The sequence below is a fragment of the Schistocerca nitens genome, chromosome 4 (assembly GCF_023898315.1).
Source record: "Schistocerca nitens isolate TAMUIC-IGC-003100 chromosome 4, iqSchNite1.1, whole genome shotgun sequence".
NCBI classification, from domain to species: domain Eukaryota; kingdom Metazoa; phylum Arthropoda; class Insecta; order Orthoptera; family Acrididae; genus Schistocerca; species Schistocerca nitens.
The window spans coordinates 854,314,927-854,339,485 of record NC_064617.1 but is presented as its reverse complement, the minus strand read 5'-3'; the positions used below and the strand labels follow the sequence as shown (position 1 = coordinate 854,339,485).

Here is a 24,559-nt window from a genome sequence, read left to right as displayed (position 1 = left end):
TTCACAATGGGTCAGGGAAGGTTCTCCAAGATCAAAAAAAGCTCGTCTGGCCAGGTCAAATGTCAAGGCCATGCTGATAGTTTCCTTTGACTTTGAAGGATTAGTTCATCACGAATTTGTTCCACAGAGATAAACTGTTAATCGATGGTACTATCTGGATGTGTTGCGAAGCCTGCGAGAAAATGTGAGAAGGAAATGGCCAGAAATGTGGTGAGACAATTCATAGCTCCTGCATCATGATAACATACCTGCACATTCATCCTTGTTGGTGTGTAACTAGTGCACAAAACCCGAAATCACTGTACTGCCTCATCCTACATACTCCCCAGACGTGGCCCCTGAGGACTATTATTACTTTTTTTTATTTATTTCCATTGAAAGGATGAATATTTGCAATCATAGACAAGATAAAAGAAAATTCAGGAACTGTCCTTCGTGCAATCCAGTAACAGGTATGCCAAGACTGCTTCCAAAAGTGGAAGCAGCGTTGGAAGCAGCATATCAATTGTGACGGAGAGTATTTCGAAGGGGACCATGCACAATAAGTAAACTGTAAGTGCAGAAAACATTAGTGGAAAAAGTTCCATAATTTTTTGAATAGACCTCACATTCGCTTTTAATTTTAAAAAGACAAAAATTTTGTTACTAAGTGCAAAAAATGCTTAATTGCTCTCACTTCATAGAAAGTGAGACTGGAAAATAAATTTATTTCACAGAAAGTTAAATTAGCTCTAAATGTACTTTCAGCAATTGATTATCACAAGAAAATTATTATGGAAAGTATGCTTTACTTTAATGAAAATTGTGCACAGTGTTTGGAGAAACTGATGGGCCAAATGGAAAAAAATTAAATGTTTCCAATGGTCAAACTTTGAGGAGGAAACTAGGGTGTGTACAATATTTATATTCTAATAATTGCTGTGAACTATTTGATTAATTCTTAAATCTTAATGCTATGTGAAAGGCTGTGCCAATAATACATCTAGTACCAATGAACATCCTCATTCGATAAGCTGCGGTCAACATTCTTTCAAAGCTGCTCGAATATTGGTAACTTACAAAGGGGTGTAACTGATTAACTCTCTCAAATTATCTTCATACTTCTAGTATTTGAAGGTCAGAATCCAGACATGCATTATGATACAACTCTCATACAAAATCTAACAAGCACCTTTGATGGACAGAGGATTTCCTAGTGCTGGTAAGTAGAAAACTGCAAATTTTTAATGAATTCGTCAATAGATCACTGCAGAGCATATTTGGATGCAACTGTAATGCCATAAGTTTTAAACTCGTAAGTAGAGTCCTTTTTCAAATTCTATATTTACTAATGAATGGAAATGTTAATATTATTAAAAAATGTTAAATCATAATTTTTAATTAAAGTAACATGTAACCTTTTTCAATTACTTTTTGCACGAAATTTCTAGCACTCACAAAAATTTAAATTTGGTACAAAAATGTGAAATCACAATAAAATACTGTTTTTCATTTCTAGACACTAAACATCATTATTAATGTATAAAACTTTTTTTCACTTATCAGTAAGGAATTTTATTTTAATTTTAATACAACCAGTTAACTAAAAGTAAGATGTTATTTTTATTAAAAAATAGCTATTCCCAGCTACTCATTGCTGTGGCTCAGTCTGGTTAAATTGAAAAGAGAAAGCACACATTTCTAATAAGTATGGGAATTCAACAAACATCGTAATCTTTTTTAAACTTCTGTCTCTGTCTGTCTCCACCTCCCCTCCCTTTGTCCAGCTCCTCCTCCTTTCCTGACTCTCCGTCCATCGCCTCTTCTCCTCTCTCTGTCTATCTCCTCCTATATCTTGCAAATGTTCATTAGAGTACTGTGTAAATATCTGAAGTAAATCAGTCAAGAACTTTTGAGATTTTTGGTAATAACATTTCCCCCTTATATATATATATATATATATATATATATATATATATATATATATATATATATATATATATATATATATATTACATTTTAATTTATATATTACATTATTTTTAAAAAGTAAGTGTATATATATATAGCAACCGCTATGGTTGCAGGTTTGAATCCTGCCCCAGGCATGGATGTGTGTGTGTCCTTAGGTTAGTTAGGTTTAAGTAGTTCTAAGTTCTAGGGGACTCTCGACAGATGTTAAATCCTATGGTGCTCAGAGCCATTTGAACCATTTTGAGTCAAAGTTTCAAAGCACTCGATGAAGAACTTTCGGAGTTTTACGATTTCGAAGAAATGAACAATTACATATTTATATAAATTAGCAATATATCCTTTTCATATTATAATTCAATATTTGTTGGTTAATATTGTATTGTTAATGCACTTGGAATTAAAAAAGAAACACAGCAACTGGTGAGATTCGAAACAGTGATTATAGGATTACAGAATAAGTAGACCATTATGCTATACACTTATTTTTTCCTTCGTATTCTTTTTATTTAATCTTTTTTATTCTTTCATTTTTTAACACTTCACAATTTTGTATTGCATCTATGTGCAAGGCCAATGCTAATATTCTCTGTATGATTCCAATTTTAGTTCACGTACCAACAAAGTGACTACAAGCACTTAGCTACTGACGACTATGTCTTTCCTTACAAATGTTTGTACTTAACAGCAGTCAGAAATTTTCTTATCTTCAAAAACAAATTTTCTGAGTATTTCAGAGTTGTGTCATACTGCTTTAGGAAGTTTTGTCCAGGTACTGACCTAACTTTCATTATTTCATTTAAGCAGATTTATTTTACTTAATTAATACTCCTTTTATGCTGTATTCATGATTCACAATTCAGATATACACCATGCCAAATAGTACTAAATTTTTTCACTACATAGTATAGCATCTGTCATTGTATTAAAGAGTCAGAGTATTTTCCCCTTTTTTCTCTATCTTAAAATATCTAAATATCTTCCCTACTGACATATCCCACCACACAGATCTTGGCATGACAAAATATTAAAAAAGAATTTAATTTGAAGGTGATCTAGACAGAAAACAATAGGTAACCCCACAACAAGCTTTCTTCTTGATTATTCTTGTAAAAAAAAAAAATAATAAAAATAAAAAAAAAATAAAAAAAACCCGCCCTATCTTTTAAGTGTAGTTGCATACAGCAAGGAAATCACACGGCCAGGTCTTTGTCAAATGTAGAAGTTAAGTACAGTACCAGAAAAAAACCTAACTGATATGGGTTTCAAATTGAGATCACAGATTAAAATGATGCATAAGGGTTAGAACAAGTTTATTCCTAGAAATATCTCTACTGCACAAAACTTAATAAATTATTATTTAATCTTTACAGAACATTCAATCTGTGGAAAGTAAAGTTGAAAATTAAGCTGTGTTTGAACAATAGGAAGATAAATGTGTGTAGTAAGATTAATGTGTGAAACAACATACATACCACTCCTATATGACACAGCAGAACAGAGCTCTGATGGTGAATAGCAAGAGCTCTTTTGAAATGAAGTTCCGCAAGCAAAAATCGCTCCTGCTTTAAAAATATAGTTCCAATTCCATACCTTTGAAAAACAGAAAGCAAGTAATGTTTTAGACACACATAGTTCACATGTGTCTCCAATTAGATGTTAACAATAGAAATCTTAAGAAAATGTTTGTGTTTCTATTGTAAGCCCTTTTATTTTTCATGTCACAAAATGACAGCAACATCAAATACAAATTAAAATATTCTTGCTTCGTGGCACACAATTTAAGAAACGAAAATCTTGAAGATGTTAACTATGAGCCATAAAAACTTCTTGTTACAGCATCACCAGATAAATACAATACCTTGGAACTCAAAACAGTAATGATGCCTGACAAGATACATGCTTTCGGCAGTTCTGAAGATTATATCACTAGTGGAGCACTTGTCAGTCACTCTCCCTCAGTTGACATAGGAATGAATGAAGAGTGGTGCATACACACACTTAAAAGATAAGAGAACGTATCAACATTTGAGATCTGTCTCGGAAGACCAAAGATAAGTCCAGTGTATCACTCTCAGGGGCTTGTGCAAGAGAAGCTATTTATTCAATGCCTCCTACTGGACTGATTTACCAAGTATGGAGTGATATGACCTGAACCCAGACCTAAAGGTGGCTTCCATGTCTTCTGGTTTCAAGGACCCATGAAAACTGTGGTTGGTCATTTATTCCACGCAAATGTATAAGTGTAATGCATCATTTCTACTTAGATAAGGATTTTAGAAAAATCACTGTAATAGCTTCTTCTTGCAACTCTGGTTGCAAAATGTTTATAACATACTGAAATAGATCTAGTGTAGCAACTGAATCAGACAATGTTCAGTCCAAATCACACTAAGCAAACCACACGAGTATGAAAGGGAATAGAAAGGAACAAACTATTATGTAGAAAAGCTTAGAATTATCTTTCATGGTCGCTACGGTGGCTATTCTTGACAGAACCAAGACATTGAAATAAATGGGAAATTAAAATCATATTCTGTCTACTGTCTTTATAAGTATCATTTTGTTATGACAATATACACTTCAAAGTCACTGTATTTCTTTTGTATATGACATCCCAATGCATATCCCACTGGTTCAGCAAAACATCATAATTAAAGTCCTTACACAACAGAAAGCCCTGATGATGAAGATGTGACATTGAAACATACATTGGTATAATAAAAACAAGTCTTGCTATGGCCACCAGAGAGAGAGAGAGAGAGAGAGAGAGAGAGAGAGAGAGAGCGCTAGTGCTTGAAAGCTAGTCTAAGTGCTGTTTTCTGTTTCTGTGCTCCAAGCATCAATTCGCTATAGGTAAGTGATGCTTTTCCCTTATTTTATTTAACAATTATGAAGACAGCGGACTGCATTCATTATTAAGCTTTCCCATTAGAATCACCTGCATCAAAAATTCAATATACTTGCAGAATTGATATAATATAATGTTAAACAAAGCTTTCAAAATGTGGCATGGAGTTGCTCAGCTTCTTGTTCTTTGGCGTATTTACCATTGCAGATCCCCTTGACGATAATGGCAATCTACATTAGCTAGTTCATCTCAGTTTCCTTTGTTGGTATCTGGACTGATCTTGTTGCTCATGGGAACCTTGTCAAAAGCTCCGATCACACTAACAGTAATATTAGCTGTTTCGCTGTACCTGAATTTGTATTTCCACTGAGTGATTAGAAACTGTCACTATATTAAAAGTGATGCTTCCCAACCGCAATGCAAATGCCAGTTATAGTGGTAGTAAGCACTCACTGCCAGTCTACAGCCTAGGTAATGTACCACAGCTAAGAATGTCAGACAAGATCATCTGTTTGTTCCACAAATCACACACCAGTAGCCAGTGTGGTTATCATCTTAGGAGTACATGAGACTGTAACAAGCAGAACCTTTTCGAAGTACATGTTTGATGCTTAAGCAATTGTTTATGTTCAATACCTTCAGAAATCTTGTTTGCAGATTTCTTGAAGTATTATACGTTTGCAGCTGAAATAAGCCCCAAGAATTAGTCTTTTAAGTTCTTTCCTATGCAGTTGGTTAAAGTGATAATAATACTGCCTGACAGTGTGTTTCATGTGCTGCTGATGTAGTGGATATAATTATGGCTTGACGACATCTACAATTATTTCTTTATGGAACATTGAAATTTGCTTGAACATTTTATGTATGTATACATACAAGTCTTCCCCCATGAACCATGGACCTTGCCGTTGGTGGGGAGGCTTGCGTGCCTCAGCGATACAGATGGCCGTACCGTAGGTGCAACCACAACGGAGGGGTATCTGTTGAGAGGCCAGACAAACATGTGGTTCCTGAAGAGGGGCAGCAGCCTTTTCAGTAGTTGCAGGGGCAACAGTCAGGATGATTGACTGATCTGGCCTTGTAACATTAACCAAAACGGCCTTGCTGTGCTGGTACTGTGAACGGCTGAAAGCAAGGGGAAACTACAGCCGTAATTTTTCCCGAGGACATGCAGCTTTACTGTATGATTAAATGATGATGGCGTCCTCTTGGGTAAAATATTCCGGAGGTAAAATAGTCCCCCATTTGGATCTCCGGGCGGGGACTACTCAAGAGGACGTCGTTATCAGGAGAAAGAAAACTGGCATTCTACGGATCGGAGCGTGGAATGTCAGATCCCTTAATCGGGCAGGTAGGTTAGAAAATTTAAAAAGGGAAATGGATAGGTTAAAGTTAGATATAGTGGGAATTAGTGAAGTTCGGTGGCAGGAGGAACAAGACTTTTGGTCAGGTGATTACAGGGTTATAAATACAAAATCAAATAGGGGTAATGCAGGAGCAGGTTTAATAATTAATAAACAAATAGGAGTGCGGGTTAGCTACTACAAACAGCATAGTGAACGCATTATTGTGGCCAAGATAGACACAAAGCCCATGCCTACTACAGTAGTACAAGTTTATATGCCAACTAGCTCTGCAGATGATGAAGAAATTGATGAAATGTATGACGAGATAAAAGAAATTATTCAGGTAGTGAAGGGAGACGAAAATTTAATAGTCATGGGTGACTGGAATTCGTCAGTAGGAAAAGGGAGAGAAGGAAACATAGTAGGTGAATATGGATTGGGGGGAAGAAATGAAAGAGGAAGCCGCCTTGTAGAATTTTGCACAGAGCATAACTTAATCATAGCTAACACTTGGTTCAAGAATCATGAAAGAAGGTTGTATACCTGGAAGAATCCTGGAGATACTAAAAGGTATCCGATAGATTATATAATGGTAAGACAGAGATTTAGGAACCAGGTTTTAAATTGTAAGACATTTCCAGGGGCAGATGTGGATTCTGACCACAATCTATTGGTTATGAACTGCAGATTGAAACTGAAGAAACTGCAAAAAGGTGGGCATTTAAGGAGATGGGACCTGGATAAACTGAAAGAACCAGAGGTTGTAGAGAGTTTCAGGGAGAGCATAAGGGAACAATTGACAGGAATGGGGGAAAGAAATACAGTAGAAGAAGAATGGGTAGCTCTGAGGGATGAAGTAGTGAAGGCAGCAGACGATCAAGTAGGTAAAAAGACGAGGGCTAATAGAAATCCTTGGGTAACAGAAGAAATATTGAATTTAATTGATGAAAGGAGAAAATATAAAAATGCAGTAAATGAAGCAGGCAAAAGGGAATACAAACGTCTCAAAAATGAGATCGACAGAAAGTGCAAAATGGCTAAGCAGGGATGGCTAGAGGACAAATGTAAGGATGTAGAGGCTTGTCTCACTAGGGGTAAGATAGATACTGCCTACAGGAAAATTAGAGAGACCTTTGGAGAGAAGAGAACCACTTGTATGAATAACAAGAGCTCAGATGGCAACCCAGTTCTAAGCAAAGAAGGGAAGGCAGAAAGGTGGAAGGAGTATATAGAGGGTTTATACAAGTGTGATGTACTTGAGGACAATATTATGGAAATGGAAGAGGATGTAGATGAAGATGAAATGGGAGATAAGATACTGCGTGAAGAGTTTGACAGAGCACTGAAAGACCTGAGTCGAAACAAGGCCCCGGGAGTAGACAACATTCCATTAGAACTACTGATGGCCTTGGGAGAGCCAGTCATGACAAAACTGTACCATCTGGTGAGCAAGATGTATGAGACAGGCGAAATACCCACAGACTTCAAGAAGAATATAATAATTCCAATCCCAAAGAAAGCAGGTGTTGACAGATGTGAAAATTACCGAACTATCAGTTTAATAAGTCACAGCTGCAAAATACTAACGCGAATTCTTTACAGACGAATGGAAAAACTGGTAGAAGCGGATCTCGGGGAAGATCAGTTTGGATTCCGTAGAAATGTTGGAACACGTGAGGCAATACTAATCTTACGACTTATCTTAGAAGAAAGATTAAGAAAAGGCAAACCTACGTTTCTAGTATTTGTAGACTTAGAGAAAGCTTTTGACAACGTTAACTGGTATACTCTCTTTCACATTCTGAAGGTGGCAGGGGTAAAATACAGGGAGCGAAAGGCTATTTACAATTTGTACAGAAACCAGATGGCAGTTATAAGAGTTGAGGGGCATGAAAGGGAAGCAGTGGTTGGGAAAGGAGTGAGACAGGGTTGTAGCCTCTCCCCGATGTTATTCAATCTGTATATTGAGCAAGCAGTAAAGGAAACAAAAGAAAAATTCGGACTAGGTATTAAAATTCATGGAGAAGAAGTAAAAACTTTGAGGTTCGCCGATGACATTGTAATTCTGTCAGAGACAGCAAAGGACTTGGAAGAGCAGTTGAACGGAATGGACAGTGTCTTGAAAGGAGGATATAAAATGAACATCAACAAAAGCAAAACGAGGATAATGGAATGTAGTCAAATTAAATCGGGTGATGCTGAGGGGATTAGATTAGGAAATGAGACACTTAAAGTAGTAAAGGAGTTTTGCTATTTAGGGAGTAAAATAACTGATGATGGTCGAAGTAGAGAGGATATAAAATGTAGACTGGCAATGGCAAGGAAATCGTTTCTGAAGAAGAGAAATTTGTTAACATCGAGTATAGATTTAAGTGTCAGGAAGTCGTTTCTGAAAGTATTTGTATGGAGTGTAGCCATGTATGGAAGTGAAACATGGACGATAACCAGTTTGGACAAGAAGAGAATAGAAGCTTTCGAAATGTGGTGCTACAGAAGAATGCTGAAGATAAGGTGGGTAGATCACGTAACTAATGAGGAGGTATTGAATAGGATTGGGGAGAAGAGAAGTTTGTGGCACAACTTGACTAGAAGAAGGGATCGGTTGGTAGGACATGTTCTGAGGCATCAGGGGATCACAAGTTTGGCATTGGAGGGCAGTGTGGAGGGTAAAAATCGTAGAGGGAGACCAAGAGATGAATACACTAAGCAGATTCAGAAGGATGTAGGTCGCAGTAAGTACTGTGAGATGAAGAAGCTTGCACAGGACAGAGTAGCATGGAGAGCTGCATCAAACCAGTCTCAGGACTGAAGACCACAACAACAACAACATACAAGTACACTTCAAAGAGGCTGGCAGCTCTGCTCTGCATGTGATGAAAAACATTTTCAATGTGATGTGTTAATATTTTTTATGACCCTGCTCTTTTAACTATTGCTAAAGTTCAGATTCTATATAATAAAAGAGATAGATTAAGACATCAGGTATCTCTGACATTGACATCACCATGGCTCCAGTATGACTGCACAAAAGTCTTCACCTTTACAGGTTGTAATCCAAGTACAGTCTGCATAATCCAGATACCAACATACAAGAGAGTATCTATGAGTCAGACGCACATCAGGCATCTGACAGTGTTTTTAGGAGACAACGAGAAAGAGCGCACAGGACCTGGGAAAAACATCTGCCAGAAATTAAATACTTGTTGACAACCGGCAGCAAGTCCTCATAGCCGAAGAACTGAAGAAAAGAGCCCAACAATAAGGGCAAACAACAAAGCTGTCCAAGAAATGTGGTTTTGAACTGTGTAACACAGCAAATTCAAATATGACAGAAGCTGACAGGTTCACCTCTAATGAAGGATGTGTCAGAGGGCGTGTGTCAAGTGAGCCTTTTGAAGGATATCACCCTAGCAGAGAACATCAAACAGTATTAGCATACCAAGGCAATACTTCAGTAAATGAATACAGAGAAGGACCTTCAAGGGGCTTCCAAATGTCGTACTGATGGCAGTGCTGGAATATTATCAAGACCTTGTATTACTGAAACCACAATAGTAAGAGTAGAAAGATGAGAATTTATTACGTCTGTTAAATGTTGAACCCAGATGGTCAGAAGCAGCTATGTTGAATGTCTATTACAGCCAGGATGATGCTGCGTAACTAACTCAGGAATAAGTTCATCAATCACTGGCACAAATCACTACATGGAAGACCAACATTGAAGAATGAAGTTTGATACCCCTGACTTATGCTGCAACTGTCAGATTATAGCCAATGTTCTTGATGGCAAAGTCACAACTAGATTTGCCAAGACATTTCAAGAATGGAGGACAATACTCTGCTATGTTCTCACTGTAAATGCCCTGAGCATGCTGGAAATTATTGCAAAGTGAGAAGAAGAGTATTGACTTACACCATAAGACGTCAAACAACATGGAAATTTTATCCACACCAAACAACTAAAGACGACTAAACGTGAACTGTGGGACTAAGTCCACTATCGTGAACTGTTCGACATTACTTTCCAATTTGCCAGAGTCATGCCACACAGCCATATAGTGTTTCTGCTGCAATCCTACCTCTACCTCCCAAAATCTGGAAAACTGAGGTTAGCATTAATGGAGCTGAGGCCACCGCAGATGAAAATCCTGCATGGATGACAGTTGCCAAGATGTTGGCGACAAGGAGGACACTGAGATGATGCTGAGGACAATATTCAGCAATCAGAATGTCTTTTGTCCTCCCTTGTGAAGGATGATGGCATATACAATTTCTGTGTCAATTATCAGGAGCTGAATGAAAATAACCAAAATAGCTGTATACCCACTGCCATGATTTGATGATATCAAAGAGACAGAAGGAAGCAAAATACTCCACTATGGATATGTGGACTGGCTACAGGCAGATCAAGGTTGATTGTGAAGAAACTGATTTCATAACATCTGGTGGCCTTTACAAATTCAACACTCTGCCCTTTTGTAACCATAATGCTCCAGCAACCATTGAAGTGCAAAGTTTTTAGAGTGCAACAGTGTGTAATGAGACTCATTTGTGGTGTAAATTCAAGAACATCGTGTCGAAACTGCTCAAGGAACTGCGTACCGTATTTACTCGAATCTAAGCCGCACTCGAATCTAAGCCACACCTGAAAGATGAGACTCTAAATTCAAGGGGAGAGAAAAGTTTTAGGCCGCACCTCCAAATCGAAACAAAGTTGGTCCCTTGTAATATGAGACACAATTTAGGTCGAATGAATGACGATACAGCTACAGTAGTTTGGTTCGAGCCTTAAGCTTAGCAGTTAAGCTTTACCAGGTAGCCATTGCTATGCGTCAGGTGCTCCATCCGTATTTATACGGGTACCCTTCCTTTTTCGCGCACTTCGTCTGGTTTGAATTGATTGTTTATTTTTCTTTGATCTGACAAGTGCCGTTCTCTTTGTTATAGGTGTTTACGTCACACTAAGCTGAAAATGCATTACTGTATTGTGTCATGCATTGTTTGTCGCATTCTGATAATGAGTGTTTACGACCTGTCGCCACTCGCGGCATGGCTTGCTTTTGTGCACACTACTGCTGCTTACAATAAAAAAAAAAGAAAAAAGAAAAAAAGAGAGAGAGAGAGGAATCGTCTCATTAGAGAAACAATGGCAAGAGACTGCTATTTGCTGTTACCTACACTCCTGCTTTCTTTGATAATGATCAACAAGAACCAAATAATAGACAGCGTATGATAGAAGATGTGAACAAGAGTTTAGTGAAAATTTTTCTCCATTTGAAAATCTTCCTAGATGCCTCTTTAGTACATTACATTCTGCACTGAAATTAGAGTCATCTTAGATTTAAAAATCTAGTCAATTGCTGTGCTTCATTTCTGACTGTAGCACTATTACGTATAAGAACAATACGAATATAAACATGGGATGATATCTACATTTTTCCGCGTTTGCTGTTGTCTTACTCTAGTTTCGTAGTTTATTAGGCAGACAGGATTTAAATGAGTTAGCAGCAAACACGAAAGAATACATGGCAAAATGTTTTTATTTGTATTATTCTTATGGTGAAGAGAATACTGCATGTGATTCACAATTCATAAAAGTTCCTATAAGGAACCATCTCTTCTCACAGGTAGAAAAAAATTCATAACGTAGAGTTGGCCATATTGACAAACATCCCAAACAGTCTTGCCAGTCGGATTTTCGTAGTACATTGAAATGCTGCTACATTCAAAGATGCACAATACGGAATTTGTATTTACTTCGTTGGATAATGTATGAAAATCCAGTGGTCGAAACTAGAGGTGGAGAAAAAAAAGCTTTTCTTCCACCTCAGTATTTATCTTTGTGCCTGCAAAGCATGCCTGTGTAGCGCTACATATATTCGACGGTAGAAGTTAGTTGTGGCGGCACCCACCAACATTTTCCAGAACTTCCGCTTACTTTGCACTCGATCCTAAGCCGCAGGCGGTTTTTTGGATTTCAAAAACCGGAAAAAAAGTGCGGCTCAGATTCGAGTAAATATGGCATTCTATACACTGCCTTCTCAGTATATGTATTCCTTAATGAAATTTGTTGCAAATAATATGTGTCTGTTTCAAACCGATAGTTCAATACATAGTATGAATACTAGGAATAAGAACAATTTACATAAAAACCTAAAATCACTTACCTTGGTAGAAAAAGGGGTCCAATATTCAGGAACACATGGTTTCAATAAATTGCCAGCAACCACTAGAAACTTGGTTTCTGATAAAGCACAGTTTAAACTGAGTCTGAAAGACTTTTTGACGGGCAACTCCTCCTACTCTATAGATGAATATCTTAAGAGGGACTGTCAGACCAACTTAAACAAAAATGTCTGTCAGATTTCAGTTTTGACAGCACTTGGTCACAACAGTCAAAATTAGGTATTTTGTGCATGATAAATTTATTAAAGTGCATAACTAAGTTTCATTCTGATAGTGTATTAATTCTGTAAATATTAGCAGTTCCAGTTTACTGTAATGTAGTCACATATTTAGACAATGCTCAGGGTAGTGAGTATTATATTCAAATGTTTTATGTTGTACTTTCTGGCTTGTTCCAAACCCATGAGAATCATCTCATTTTTGGGTCTATGGAACAAAAAGCTAAATCTAACCTAACCTCCAAACTATTAAATCCAAGATCTTAAACAAATGACATGTCTTTGCTACCCTGATGATGTCATCCTTTTCTCGGAGTCACTGGAAGTGCATCTAAGTGCCAAAGTATCTACATGATGCTGGTCTTCACCTGAATCTTGGAAAGATTCTCTCAAATTTGAGGGATACAAATCTTGGGGCACCTAGTTAACAGAAATGGAAGCTGTCCCGAGCCAGAAAAAGTTTAGCTTTTCTCCAACTTCTCATGCATTCGTGGAGTTTCCTTGTAATGTGCTCCTATTACAGATAATTTTTAAGTCACCTGCAAAAAATGCATGACTTTTTAAACAATTTCAGTTGTAACACACTGCCACCACAGCAACAGCTGCATCAATCTTCCTGGGAATGAGGAGCAAGAAAGATCTTTCTGTACCCTTAAGGTGCTGACATCTTCATTGGTCCTGGCACTTTTTTTTAATAAGAATGCCGAGATGGAACTAGACACTGATACTAGTCTGTCTGCAGTATTAATGCAAATCTAGGAAGGCGATGGGAGAGTGACTTCTTACACATGCAGAGTACTCTCTAAGCCTCAGAAGAATACTCTACAGCCGATAAAGAGTGTTTAGCAGTTGTTTGGGCAATCACTAAATTCCAACTGTATTTATATGGCAGACAATTCACTGTCACGTGTGATCATCAATTTTTATGTTGGCTGACAATGATGGAGGATATTCAAACAAATTTTGGGTTTGCAGCCAGTTGTCATTTAATTCATGGCATGATATTTCAAGTGGGCACTTGCCTGTCATCATCATGTGAGCCACTGAGGACTGTCTTTCATGGCTCACCGTAAGATGGCTGGCAGGTACCCTGTCAATATATTGTGCAATTAATTAAATGATGACTGGTTGAAAGTACAAAATTTGTTTGACCATTCCATTTTTAAAACTCAACCACGGCTGAAGGATTCCACAGGGTGACTGGAAAATACAAATCCATTATCTACATTATTTTATGGCTAATCTAGTGCACAGTCCCATTGCTGATTGCTTGCTTAATGACTTACAGGGCAACAAAAATTTGATGAACTGACAGAGTTTAAAAATTTAAAATGCTGTCACAATCTATTCATTAAGAGGTTAAATCTCATGTTAAAATTTTAACATAGTAAAACAAGTATTACAGATAGAAACTGTGTGCCTTGAGGCAGTATAACCTATGGCATGCAAATAACCCAGACTATATTAATTCAGTATTTTAGAAGAGAGCACTTAGCGACTATCAACAAAGTTTCCATGTAATTTCAAATCTTTGCAAAACTTTTTTCCTTGCTGGCATCCCCCACAAAAGATGAAAAAGGTTTTAACACGTACATTTCTGCTGTTCATGCAGTAAAACTTCAGCATTAGGCATGACATTTTAATTTATAATTCCTTACTACCAATTCTATTTGCAACACATTTTGCAGACAGTATCTTAATACATCACTGTAAGTACCTGCAAAATTACACCACTGTATGATACATAGTTCCAGAAGATACAATATTATAAACACTGAGAGGTGGGAAAAACTAGCTCTTGCTTAAAGTGGACTGCGTATTACCCTGATTATTCTTATCCAGAGTCAGATAATGAGAGCACTTGGCAACTTCCAACAACTTTAAATATACTTTTGAACATCTTCTAAACTTTCCCTCACTTACGTGCTTAATGCCAAATATTTAACACATTAACTCATAACATTTAACCTGTTGTACACATGGGAGTTCGATTCTTTATAAAATGGGGAGCTTACTGGTCTTAAATGTAAAGTCATCACTCAATTTACTAACCACTGAGATCCAATGTTCATTTGTGTTTCCATATATATCCTCACCCCCAGAAATACTTTATTGTTGTACTCTAATTAAAACAGAATGTATGTTTGGAACACTCCGGATCAGCTTAGCCAATCCAATTTATGAAATTAACATGTGAAACACCATACAATTAAACACACAAAAAATCAGTTCTAAGGAAGGGGTGGCAATAAAAACCAGTGTAATGCTACAGTATACCAACCAACAAATCATTAGTTGATAGACAAGATTTCCCACATAGAGTCTCTGGCTGCCAAGAATACTCTGCGATGTGAAATGTGGATGTTAGTAAAGCACGAGATAGCATACCTTGAGTCTGCGGAATGTGGTTCTGGAGGAGAACTTCCAACAACTAGCTGGACTGACAGTAAAACATATGAGATGGCTCTAAAGGAACTAGGAGGGAAGACAGAACTAGTGGAAGTTATAGGCCAATAGGCCAACACAAACCAAAACTTGTTGGACACTTAATTAGACATGCTATTCTTCTACAAAATATTTCTGAAGGCAAGATCATAGTGAAGAAAATGAGGGAACAATTGAAAACATCCTACTTAAAAACATATGATTAGTGAGATGGAATGTTTTTCACACACAGAGTTGAAGAGGACTGCTGAAGAAAGGAAACTGTGGCTGCAGACACAAGGCTCAGCCTTTTGAAAGAAGTACAACTCAATCTACAGACAACAATGGTTATCAACATGTAATACTGGACATGTATTCAAATGAAAAGAAAGCAGAAGCTGACAAAGGAGGAGGAGGAGGAGAAATGAAATCTTAGTTTGAGAGGTTTAATGTTCTCACAGGTACCAAATTTTGATAAGAATACACTATTTAAACAGAACAGTGAGTGATTATTCATACAGTCACCTGGAATTTAACCAACTGTTGCTGTCTGTAAAAACTGGTGTTACCTGGAGAAATCAAAATACTTTAGTAGCACTTATTGGTGCTAAATGGACTTTATAATGCTTCAACAGAAATGATTAAGAAAATTGTTAAACCACCGCATCAAACTATATTCATCTCACAAGTATTATTATTATTATTATTATTACTACAACCAAGTCTGATCTTGAAAACATAAAAAAACAATATGAAACTTGTATATACAAAAGTAAATCGCTCCAACTGCTGATATAGCAAACAATATCAGCAGTTGTGGTATATTACGTAGAACAGCTAAGAACAAACCACAAATAGTCTAATTACTTACCACGCATTGTAATGTCGTTGGTCTAACCTAATGGCTGTTCGAAAGCAACTCATTGCCTTGTCCAGTTCTTCAGTTGTAACATACTCGTGTCCCAGGAGAGTATACGCATATACAAAGGAAGGATCAACCTGTCAATTGTAATTAAGTAATACATTATTTATTTAAATGTCATTAGGCCATGTTCATACTACACATACAAATGAATTTCAAAAGCAAAAATTAAATATACCTCTTTTAAATCATTAAAAGAATATGTTTGTCGATATTCTCTACCAGTGGGGTTACAACAGACTGTACAACAGTAAAGGAAATGCTCAGTAGAACTACTGTGAAATGTATTCCTTCCATAACACACCCTAGAAATTACTGTTTGGTAGCCTTTTTTTGCAGTGTCTCGTCAACAGTATCAGACCTGATCACACTACTCCTTAATGACATTATAATGCTGCTGGCCACTCCTGGCCTAACAGATTTGTGTCAACAGTCAATTTTTTTTTACATACATGTCAAAGAAGTGTGTGTATACAAAATTATACAGATACATGCATGCTTCTTCTCTCAAGATAACTTCCAACATCCTGAATCAGTAGAGTATTTCTGTGTGGAATGTACACAGTATGACACAGGTTGCACCACATTTCTTTCTTGAAGAAGCCAGTTCAACTCCGATTACAAAAAACATTTCAACTGTTCATATGATTTCTGAGTTGCCAAAGACATAATCATAAGAAGTAAACAAATAATTTCTCTTCTTGAAAGACGACATTAAATTCCCCTTCTTGCACTACTCCTCTCATAGGCCTATTGTGTGGTGAAAATGAGGTTTTCTCAAGAAGGCGAGATGGATAGATTACAGAAGATTGAAAAGTGAGAACATGTCATCAGGTCCAAGGATGAGAAGGACTCGTGTGTTATGACAAAGGGAGACAAAAGTTTGTGATTTTTGATATGTGATTATCATCAGCACTAAATTTTTTGTTTCCCCAAGGAAACTACTGGGCAACAATTCTGTCTCAAAATTTCATAATTCTCTTGAGTGACGTTCTTTTGCTACAAAACTATGACAATGACACATTCCAGATGATGGAAGACTTAGTACTTCACTTCTGATTTGCATTTCTGGGCAACGGTTCACCAATAAAAGCCACAGAGTGACTGATGCCCATGTTGCAAAGAACAACACAGTAATCTCAATTTACAGAAATGAAAACAGCTAAGTAGTTGAGAGATGTGTCACTGTGCATCAGTTACATAAAATGTCCAATGAGGATTAAATCAACTTCATCAGGATGCGAGGGTTTATAAATTATTTCCTACATTAACATGTTTTGAATCATTTCCCTTATTTGCCAGCTACAATAAAGAGAAGATTCTGTAGTGCTGAAACACGTAAGCTACACACAAAGTACTCTTTGTTACACAAGTTATACAGTTTTCACTAAATACTTCAATAACATGGATTTTCAATTCTGGTCTTCAAAACAGAAACAGACTGCACAATATCATTGCACAAGATCTATCCAGAATAAAATTCTTCCTACTATGGTGAACACATGCTTACACTCCATGTTACAGTACAGCGTAACATGTAACACTAACCTCATTGTCCTATCATATTTCAGAACATGAAGTTCCTACAAAACTTCTCAAGTAAGCCCATCTGGCATCATCAGTCAGATTATCATTCTAACGGCACAGTTACCACCCTCACAAACTATAAATTTCTTCTTGAGCTTATTCATTGCAATAAAATATCTACCTTCCTCATCAGTAATAACAATTTTTCTTGTATGGCCTCTTCAATTATTTGTAGTTTCACAATCTTTCCATGTTTCAATATATCATATCTAAGGGGGAATTTTTACGTAATGCAGTCAAAAGATGACCAATGATATGTGAAAAATATGTGTGAACATAAAACAAAATATGGATGTTTCACCTTTTTGAAGTTGCACAATAGAGTTACACAATAGCAACTGCAGGCGACACATTAAAAACACTGCAGAAATACGAAGAGTACTTAAGGCAGAAGAAGAATATGCATTAATAAAATCAAAATATCTACAAGGAAATGGAACTTGTAATGAACACGGTCAGGATGAAATGCATTTGTTCTTTGGACACCTTATGACGACACCAGAAAACAGAATAATCAGAGGAATAATAGTGAAAATATGGAACAGTAAGAACAACTTACATGGATTTTGGAAATCAAAGAAACTATGAAGGCACTGCAAATTACAATAGAAGAGTTAAAAACAAAACAAAAAATTAAGAAATTAAATTATGGGACAGAATTGTAGGCGACTATATACCTTCAGGAAGCAAAATGTGTAGTTCTGATACTACACACATAGAAAACTGATACATTTCCTAGGTTTCAGAATACTTAGTTCTTTCCACGAGAAGTGGAGAGGGATAGTAGGAACATCCTCACTAAGATGGGTCCCTCTCATCCTGTGGGCCGAATGACCTGCCCTTCCTTCCACAACCTATCACTTTCTTCACTCGGAACAAGGAACTACTGTTTCAATAGATAGGAAGTGTGTGTCACTTTCTCTTTTCCATGTGACTACTGGCAGCACAACACACTACTTCTCCTGAAAGTAGGTATTGGCTAGCAGTTCTGCCCCATAACTTATTAGTTTTTTAAGAGAATTTTCCTTTGATAAAATTGAAAAGCTGAAAGACAACAGACCAACATCAACAAACAAACTATATGAAGGGTGATTTCAGAAAAAAAAAGGAGAAAGTTGAGATCAGGAGAGTGAAAAAGTGGTGGACAAACAGAAACTGAAAAACCATTTTTAAAAAACTGAGTAAAGTGGTCCAAATGAAGGCCATACAATAAAAAATAAAAGCTCTACCTAAGATATGTACACTAAGAAAACTTCAAAATTTTTCGAAAGCATTTTAACACAGTGCATGATTAGCTTACTAAATACTTAACAATGAATGAGCTATTTGAGAATTTGACCTTATTTGAAATTTATCTAGCATCATCATATAGTTGTACATATTATTTGTGAAACTTTTCTTAACCTCCAGGCTCCCTAACTTTGAACTCAAGTAGTCTATAAAGCCTTTGGGACACTAGCATTTCATGTCTGAGCACTGTAAACATATTAACTTAAAAAAAAAAAAAAAAAAAAAAAAAAAAAAAAAAAAAAAAAAACTGTGTATAGTATTGCAGTTGTCACACAATAGTGAATCCCATGCACTGTCTATCTGTTTTAAAATGAGTGGCAAAACTACAGTGGACCCATTGCAAGTGCCACATACAACTCTCCAATAAAGGATTAGGCCTATCCACACCAATTCTGGCAGGGGTTACATTCATAGCCTCAGATGTCTAAGTGTGTACTGAACAAATATTGAACTTTTATTGGTAAATTTGGAAGAACTACTTGAAGCCATGGACACTGAGCACCTTATCTGGACACACAAAGTTGTTAATAGTGTACAACATTGAGTCAGATATATGTTTGTTTCATGAATATGGTGACTGCTCTGGAAACAGCGGACTCTCCTTACAAACAACTGGTCTTGAAAATGAAATGTAACAGATGACTCCTGATGCTACACATGCAACATAGGAAGAGCATGAACTCATTAACAAAATCGTTGCAGTTGACACTTTCTTTGCTAAACTTGGAAAAATGGACAGTGAAAGCAACAACATATCAGTATCTGAATAAACTGCAATAATAATAATAATAATAATAATAATAATAATAATAAAACAACAGCACTGTAGAAGTGAAAGTATGGGATGGATGGACACTGAACAACTCTTTTGTTTTATGGACAAACACTTCAGTTACTTTTCACTGTTTCAAATGGTTCACAGTGATTCTGCTGAGAACTTGCCCATGATTCTTTCACATGAAGTACAAGGGTGTCACTGGAAAAATGACTAAGTTATTGTAGAAGTGAAGTTTTCAAAACAAGACCACAAAATGTTGCAGTTATAAGAAATGACAGAGCATGACACAGCATATTAGCTGCTGGCAATACACAACATTTTTAAACAGCCACTCTTACAAGCAGAAAATATCATCTTTTTTTCTGATGGTGCCCTTAAGTCAATTCAAGAATTGCTACCTCAGGTTTGAATTACCAAAGTTTCTTGTGTCAGTGGCATGAGTAAACAGTGTTACTAATCACAGGAAGAGGCCGCGTGATCGTGAGGTGGCTTGCTGAAGCACATTAACAAACAATCTATCCAGACTGAATACAGCTGCCATTAAGAATACTGCTGATTTTATGAGTCCTCATCCTGATGCCCAGAGAGAAAGATATAGAATTGTGCCAGCAGAAGACTGGTCCAAACAAATTACCCTCGTGAAAGGAATATAAAAGACTCGTGGCTGGACTCAAAGTAATGTGCGAACTTCTATTGGATGAACTCTAAAGGGGCAAGAACAAAGATATTTCATGAATCTCATCAGCTCTTACAAAAAACAGAATATTCATAATCGCATTCCACCAAGAAGGATGTTTGTAGCTTGTATACAGGGAAGTCCATTGATCGCAACCAGGCTAAATATCTCATGAAATAAGCATAAAAAATAAATAAATAAATATATAAAAATTAAAAAAATAAAACAAAACTACAAAGAACTAAACTTGTCTAGCTTGAATGGGAAAACCAGATGGCACTGCCATAGGCCAAATGGATATCAACTGCGTTTTTTTAAATAGGAACCCCCATTTTTTATTACATATTCATGTAGTACGTAAAGAAATATGAGTGTTTTAGTTGGACCACTTTTTTCACTTTGCGATAGATGGTGCTGTAATAGTCACAAACATATGGCTCACAATTTTAGACGAACTGTTGGTAACAGGTAGGTTTTTTAAATTAAAATAAAGAACGTAGGTATGTTTGAATATTTCATTTCGGTTATTCCAATGTGATACATGTACCTTTGTGAACTTATCATTTCTGAGAACACATGATCTTACAGCATGATTACCTGTAAATACTACATTAATGCAATAAATGCTCAAAATGATGTCCGTCAACCTCAATGCATTTGGCAATACGTGTAACGACATGCCTCTCAACAGCGAGTAGTTCGCCTTCCGTAATGTTCGCACATGCATTGACAATGCGCTGACACATGTTGTCAGGCATTGTCGGTGGATCACGATAGCAAATATCCTTCAACTTTCCGCACAGAAAGTAATCCGGGGACGTCAGATCCGGTAAACGTGCGGGCCATGGTATGGTGCTTCCACGACCAATCCACCTGTCATGAAATATGCTATTCAATATCGCTTCAACTCCACGCGAGCTATGTGCCAGACATCCATCACGATGGAAGTACATCGCAATTCTGTCATGCAGGGAAACATCTTGTAGTAACATCGGTAGAACATTACATAGGAAATCAGCACACATTGCACCATTTAGCTTGCCATCGACAAAATGGGGGCCAATTATTCTTCCTCCCATAACGGTGCACCATACATTAACCCGCTAAGGTCGCTGATGTTGCATGTGTCGCAGCCATCGTGGATTTTCCGTTGCCCAATAGTGCATATTATGCTGGTTTACGTTACCGCTGTTGGTGAATGACGCTTCGTCAATAATAGAACGCGTGCAAAAAATCTGTCGTCGCCCCTCAATTTCTCTTGCGCCCAGTGGCAGAACTGTACATGACGTTCAGAGTTGTCGCCATGCAATTCCTGGTGCACAGAAATGAGGTACGGGTGCAATCGATGTTGATGTAGCATTCTCAACACCGACGTTTTTGAGATTCCCAATTCTCGCGCATTTTGTCTTCTACTGATGTGCGGATTAGCCGTGACAGCAGCTAAAACACCTACTTGGGCATCCTCAGTTGTTGCAGGTCGTGGTTGACATTTCACATGTGGCTGTACACTTCCCGTTTCCTTAAGTAACGCAACTATCCGGCGAATGGTCCGGACTCTTGGATGTCGTCGTCCAGGATACCGAACAGCATACATAGCACACGCCTGTTGGGCATTTTGATCACAATAGCCATACATTAACACGATATTGACCTTTTCCACAATTGGTAAACGGTCCATTTTAACACGGGTAATGTAACACGAAGCAAATACCATCCGCACTGGCGGAATGTTACGTGATACCACGTACTTATACGTTTGTGACTATTACAGCGCCATCTGTCACAAAGCGAAAAAAGTGGTCCAACTAAAACATTCATATTTCTTTACGTACTACACGAGTATGTAATTAAAAATGGGGGTTCCTATTTTTAAAAAACACAGTTGATATCCGTTTGACGTATGGCAGCACCATCTAGCGGGCCAACCATAGCGCCATACGGTTTCCCCCTTTGAGCTAGAGAAGTTTCGTTCGTTGTAGTTTTTTCGTTTGACGCTTATTTCACGAGATATTTGGCCTGGTCACTATCAATGGCCCATCCTGTATATGACTGTTGCAGAGGTAACATTTATTTTGAGTTAAATTAAATCCTTGTGAACTATCCCACATGCCTTAGATGTTGGATATATATTTCCAAGTGTAATGTAACAACATTACCACAACTGATCATTTCCAATTTGCAATGGCTTGAAAACTTGAGTAGCCCAGTTACTACTGGTTCCACAGGAAGACATTACTAAATATCAAGGGAAGATAATTAACTCATCTGAATGCATGTTTACTTAAATGAATTGCTAATTTCAATGGAGTGCCTCCATTCTGCCAGGTTACTGTGGCCACACAGAGAGACTCTATTCCCATGTGGTCTAAATCCTTCAGCCTATTACCAGTAACCTACCCTTCTATATAAAAGAGACCAACCATTTACTCCAATTACTCTCCACAGTTCGTATTACATTACCAACAGGTGTTCAGCTCGTCACTGTTGATCCCACCTCTCTCTACAATAACATCCTTAATGCCCATGCCCTTGTCGCTACCTTTCCCAATGTACGGCTGACTCAAAACCTACAATCTCCTCCCTGGTCTTCAAGACCAACTATATCCTAATCCACAATTAGTTCTCCTTTGAAGACATCATTTACAAATAACTCTATGGTAGAGCAATGAGTACCTGTATGGCATCTTATGCCGACCTATTCATAAGCCACCTACAGGAAACCTTTTTAGCCAGCCAGCATCCCCAACCCCTCAAATGGTTCAGATTCATTGATGACACCCTACCCATATTCCTCCAGAATACCAACACTTACTCTCCCACGACCTCTTAGGTTTCTTGGTGCGATTGGTAATGGTGTGGTTCCATGTGTTCTGTAGAGTAGTTGTTTCGATTTCACGTACAATATTTTGACAACCGCCTCAATCATCTCCTTCAGGTGCTGTGACTTTCATTGTTACAGGTATTCGGCAAAACAACCAGAAGCACAATATAAACTTTCTCCACTATTCACTTCACTTGGTTGTCCTCAATCTCACAAACCACTTCCTCGATGTTGACCCCACCATAAGGATAGCTACATCAGTAGCTCTGTCCCCATGAAACCTACCAACCACAAAAAACACACCACACCAACAGCTGCCACCCATTCCACACCAAGAAGTCCCTTCTGTGCAGCCCAGCCACCCGTAGCTGACACATCTGTATTGATGAGCAGTCTCTCTACAAATATGCAAATGGTCTCTCAGCCTGAAATTACCCTCTCCGCCATGTCCAGAAACATCTTTCTTGTGCCTCGTGTCCCCAATCACCATTGTCCCTTATACTCTGTAAAAGGCAAGGCCACCTGCAAAAGCAGCCATGTAATCTAACAACTAAGCTTTGACCAGTGTCCCACTTCTTACATGTGCATGACAACTAACAATCCATCTGTCCACATGAATGGCCATCAGCAAACAGGCCAAGAGGCTGCTGTTGACCCATTTGCTGAACATGTCACCCAAAACAATGTGTTTGACTTTTATGACTGCTTTATAGCCTGTGTCATCACAATTCTTCTGACAAACACCAGTTTTTCTAAACTGTGCAGATGGGAACACTCCCTGCAACATATTCCAAGTTCCTGCGACCCTCTGACCTCAGCATGCCACCACATGAAGTAATAGTGTGTGTGTGTGTGTGTGTGTGTGTGTGTGTGTGTGTGTGTGTGTGTATGTTTTTTGATTATGTCTGATGAAGGATACAGTCCAATAGCTAATTAATATCAGCAGATTTTTCCCAAGGTGCCTGTCAGTCAGTCAATGCCTCCACTATGCAGCGAGTAGCAGTCTATCATTTTCATAGTTTTTTATGGGAGCTTTTAGCATAGTTGAAAGTTGTGCCAATTAGATACCTTATGAGACCAGTATATGATAATAGGGTAATGTGAATGAACAAATTTTAATGTGTGTGGTTTTTTTTTTTTTTTTTTTTTTCCTTTTACAAAACCTCTTAAATTGGCAAGTGGAAGCGTCCCATTACAGGGTGTGAAGGAACTGACATATCAAAACACTATTTTTGAATTCTAACAGGACACAGTAAAGGAACTTGGACACACATTTCCAAAGTGGGGAGATCATTTTAACAAGAAAATGATAATCTTAAAAAGAAGAAAAACATCTTGAATTGTTAAAGACAGAGAGCATTTCAATACTTTATGCACGAGACGAATGTTATCTGAGGTACCAATTTTTGTGGTTTGTATTTCAGGCTAGCAATTTTTTTGGGGGGAAAAAATAAAAAAAATGGATTTATTACTTTGTCCTGAATCTTAGAACATATTAAATTTAATTACA

The 24,559-nt window shown here is 37.5% G+C and overlaps 1 protein-coding gene and 1 non-coding gene across 2 annotated transcripts in view; both read right to left on the bottom strand.

Moving 5' to 3' along the window:
• LOC126253296 (cell division cycle protein 27 homolog) overlaps positions 1 to 24,559 on the bottom strand; it is a 209,982-nt gene that overhangs the window by 59,188 nt on the left and 126,235 nt on the right. Inside the window, exons 11-12 of the mRNA XM_049954526.1 lie at positions 15,847 to 15,974; positions 3,426 to 3,543 (exon numbers count right to left, since the gene is read on the bottom strand). Of these exons, the coding sequence (XP_049810483.1) occupies positions 3,426 to 3,543; positions 15,847 to 15,974 (246 nt within the window). The remainder of the gene's footprint in view (positions 1 to 3,425; positions 3,544 to 15,846; positions 15,975 to 24,559) is intronic.
• Positions 2,477 to 2,580, bottom strand: LOC126254812 (U6 spliceosomal RNA). The gene has a single exon (XR_007546446.1). It is a non-coding gene; the product is annotated as a U6 spliceosomal RNA (small nuclear RNA).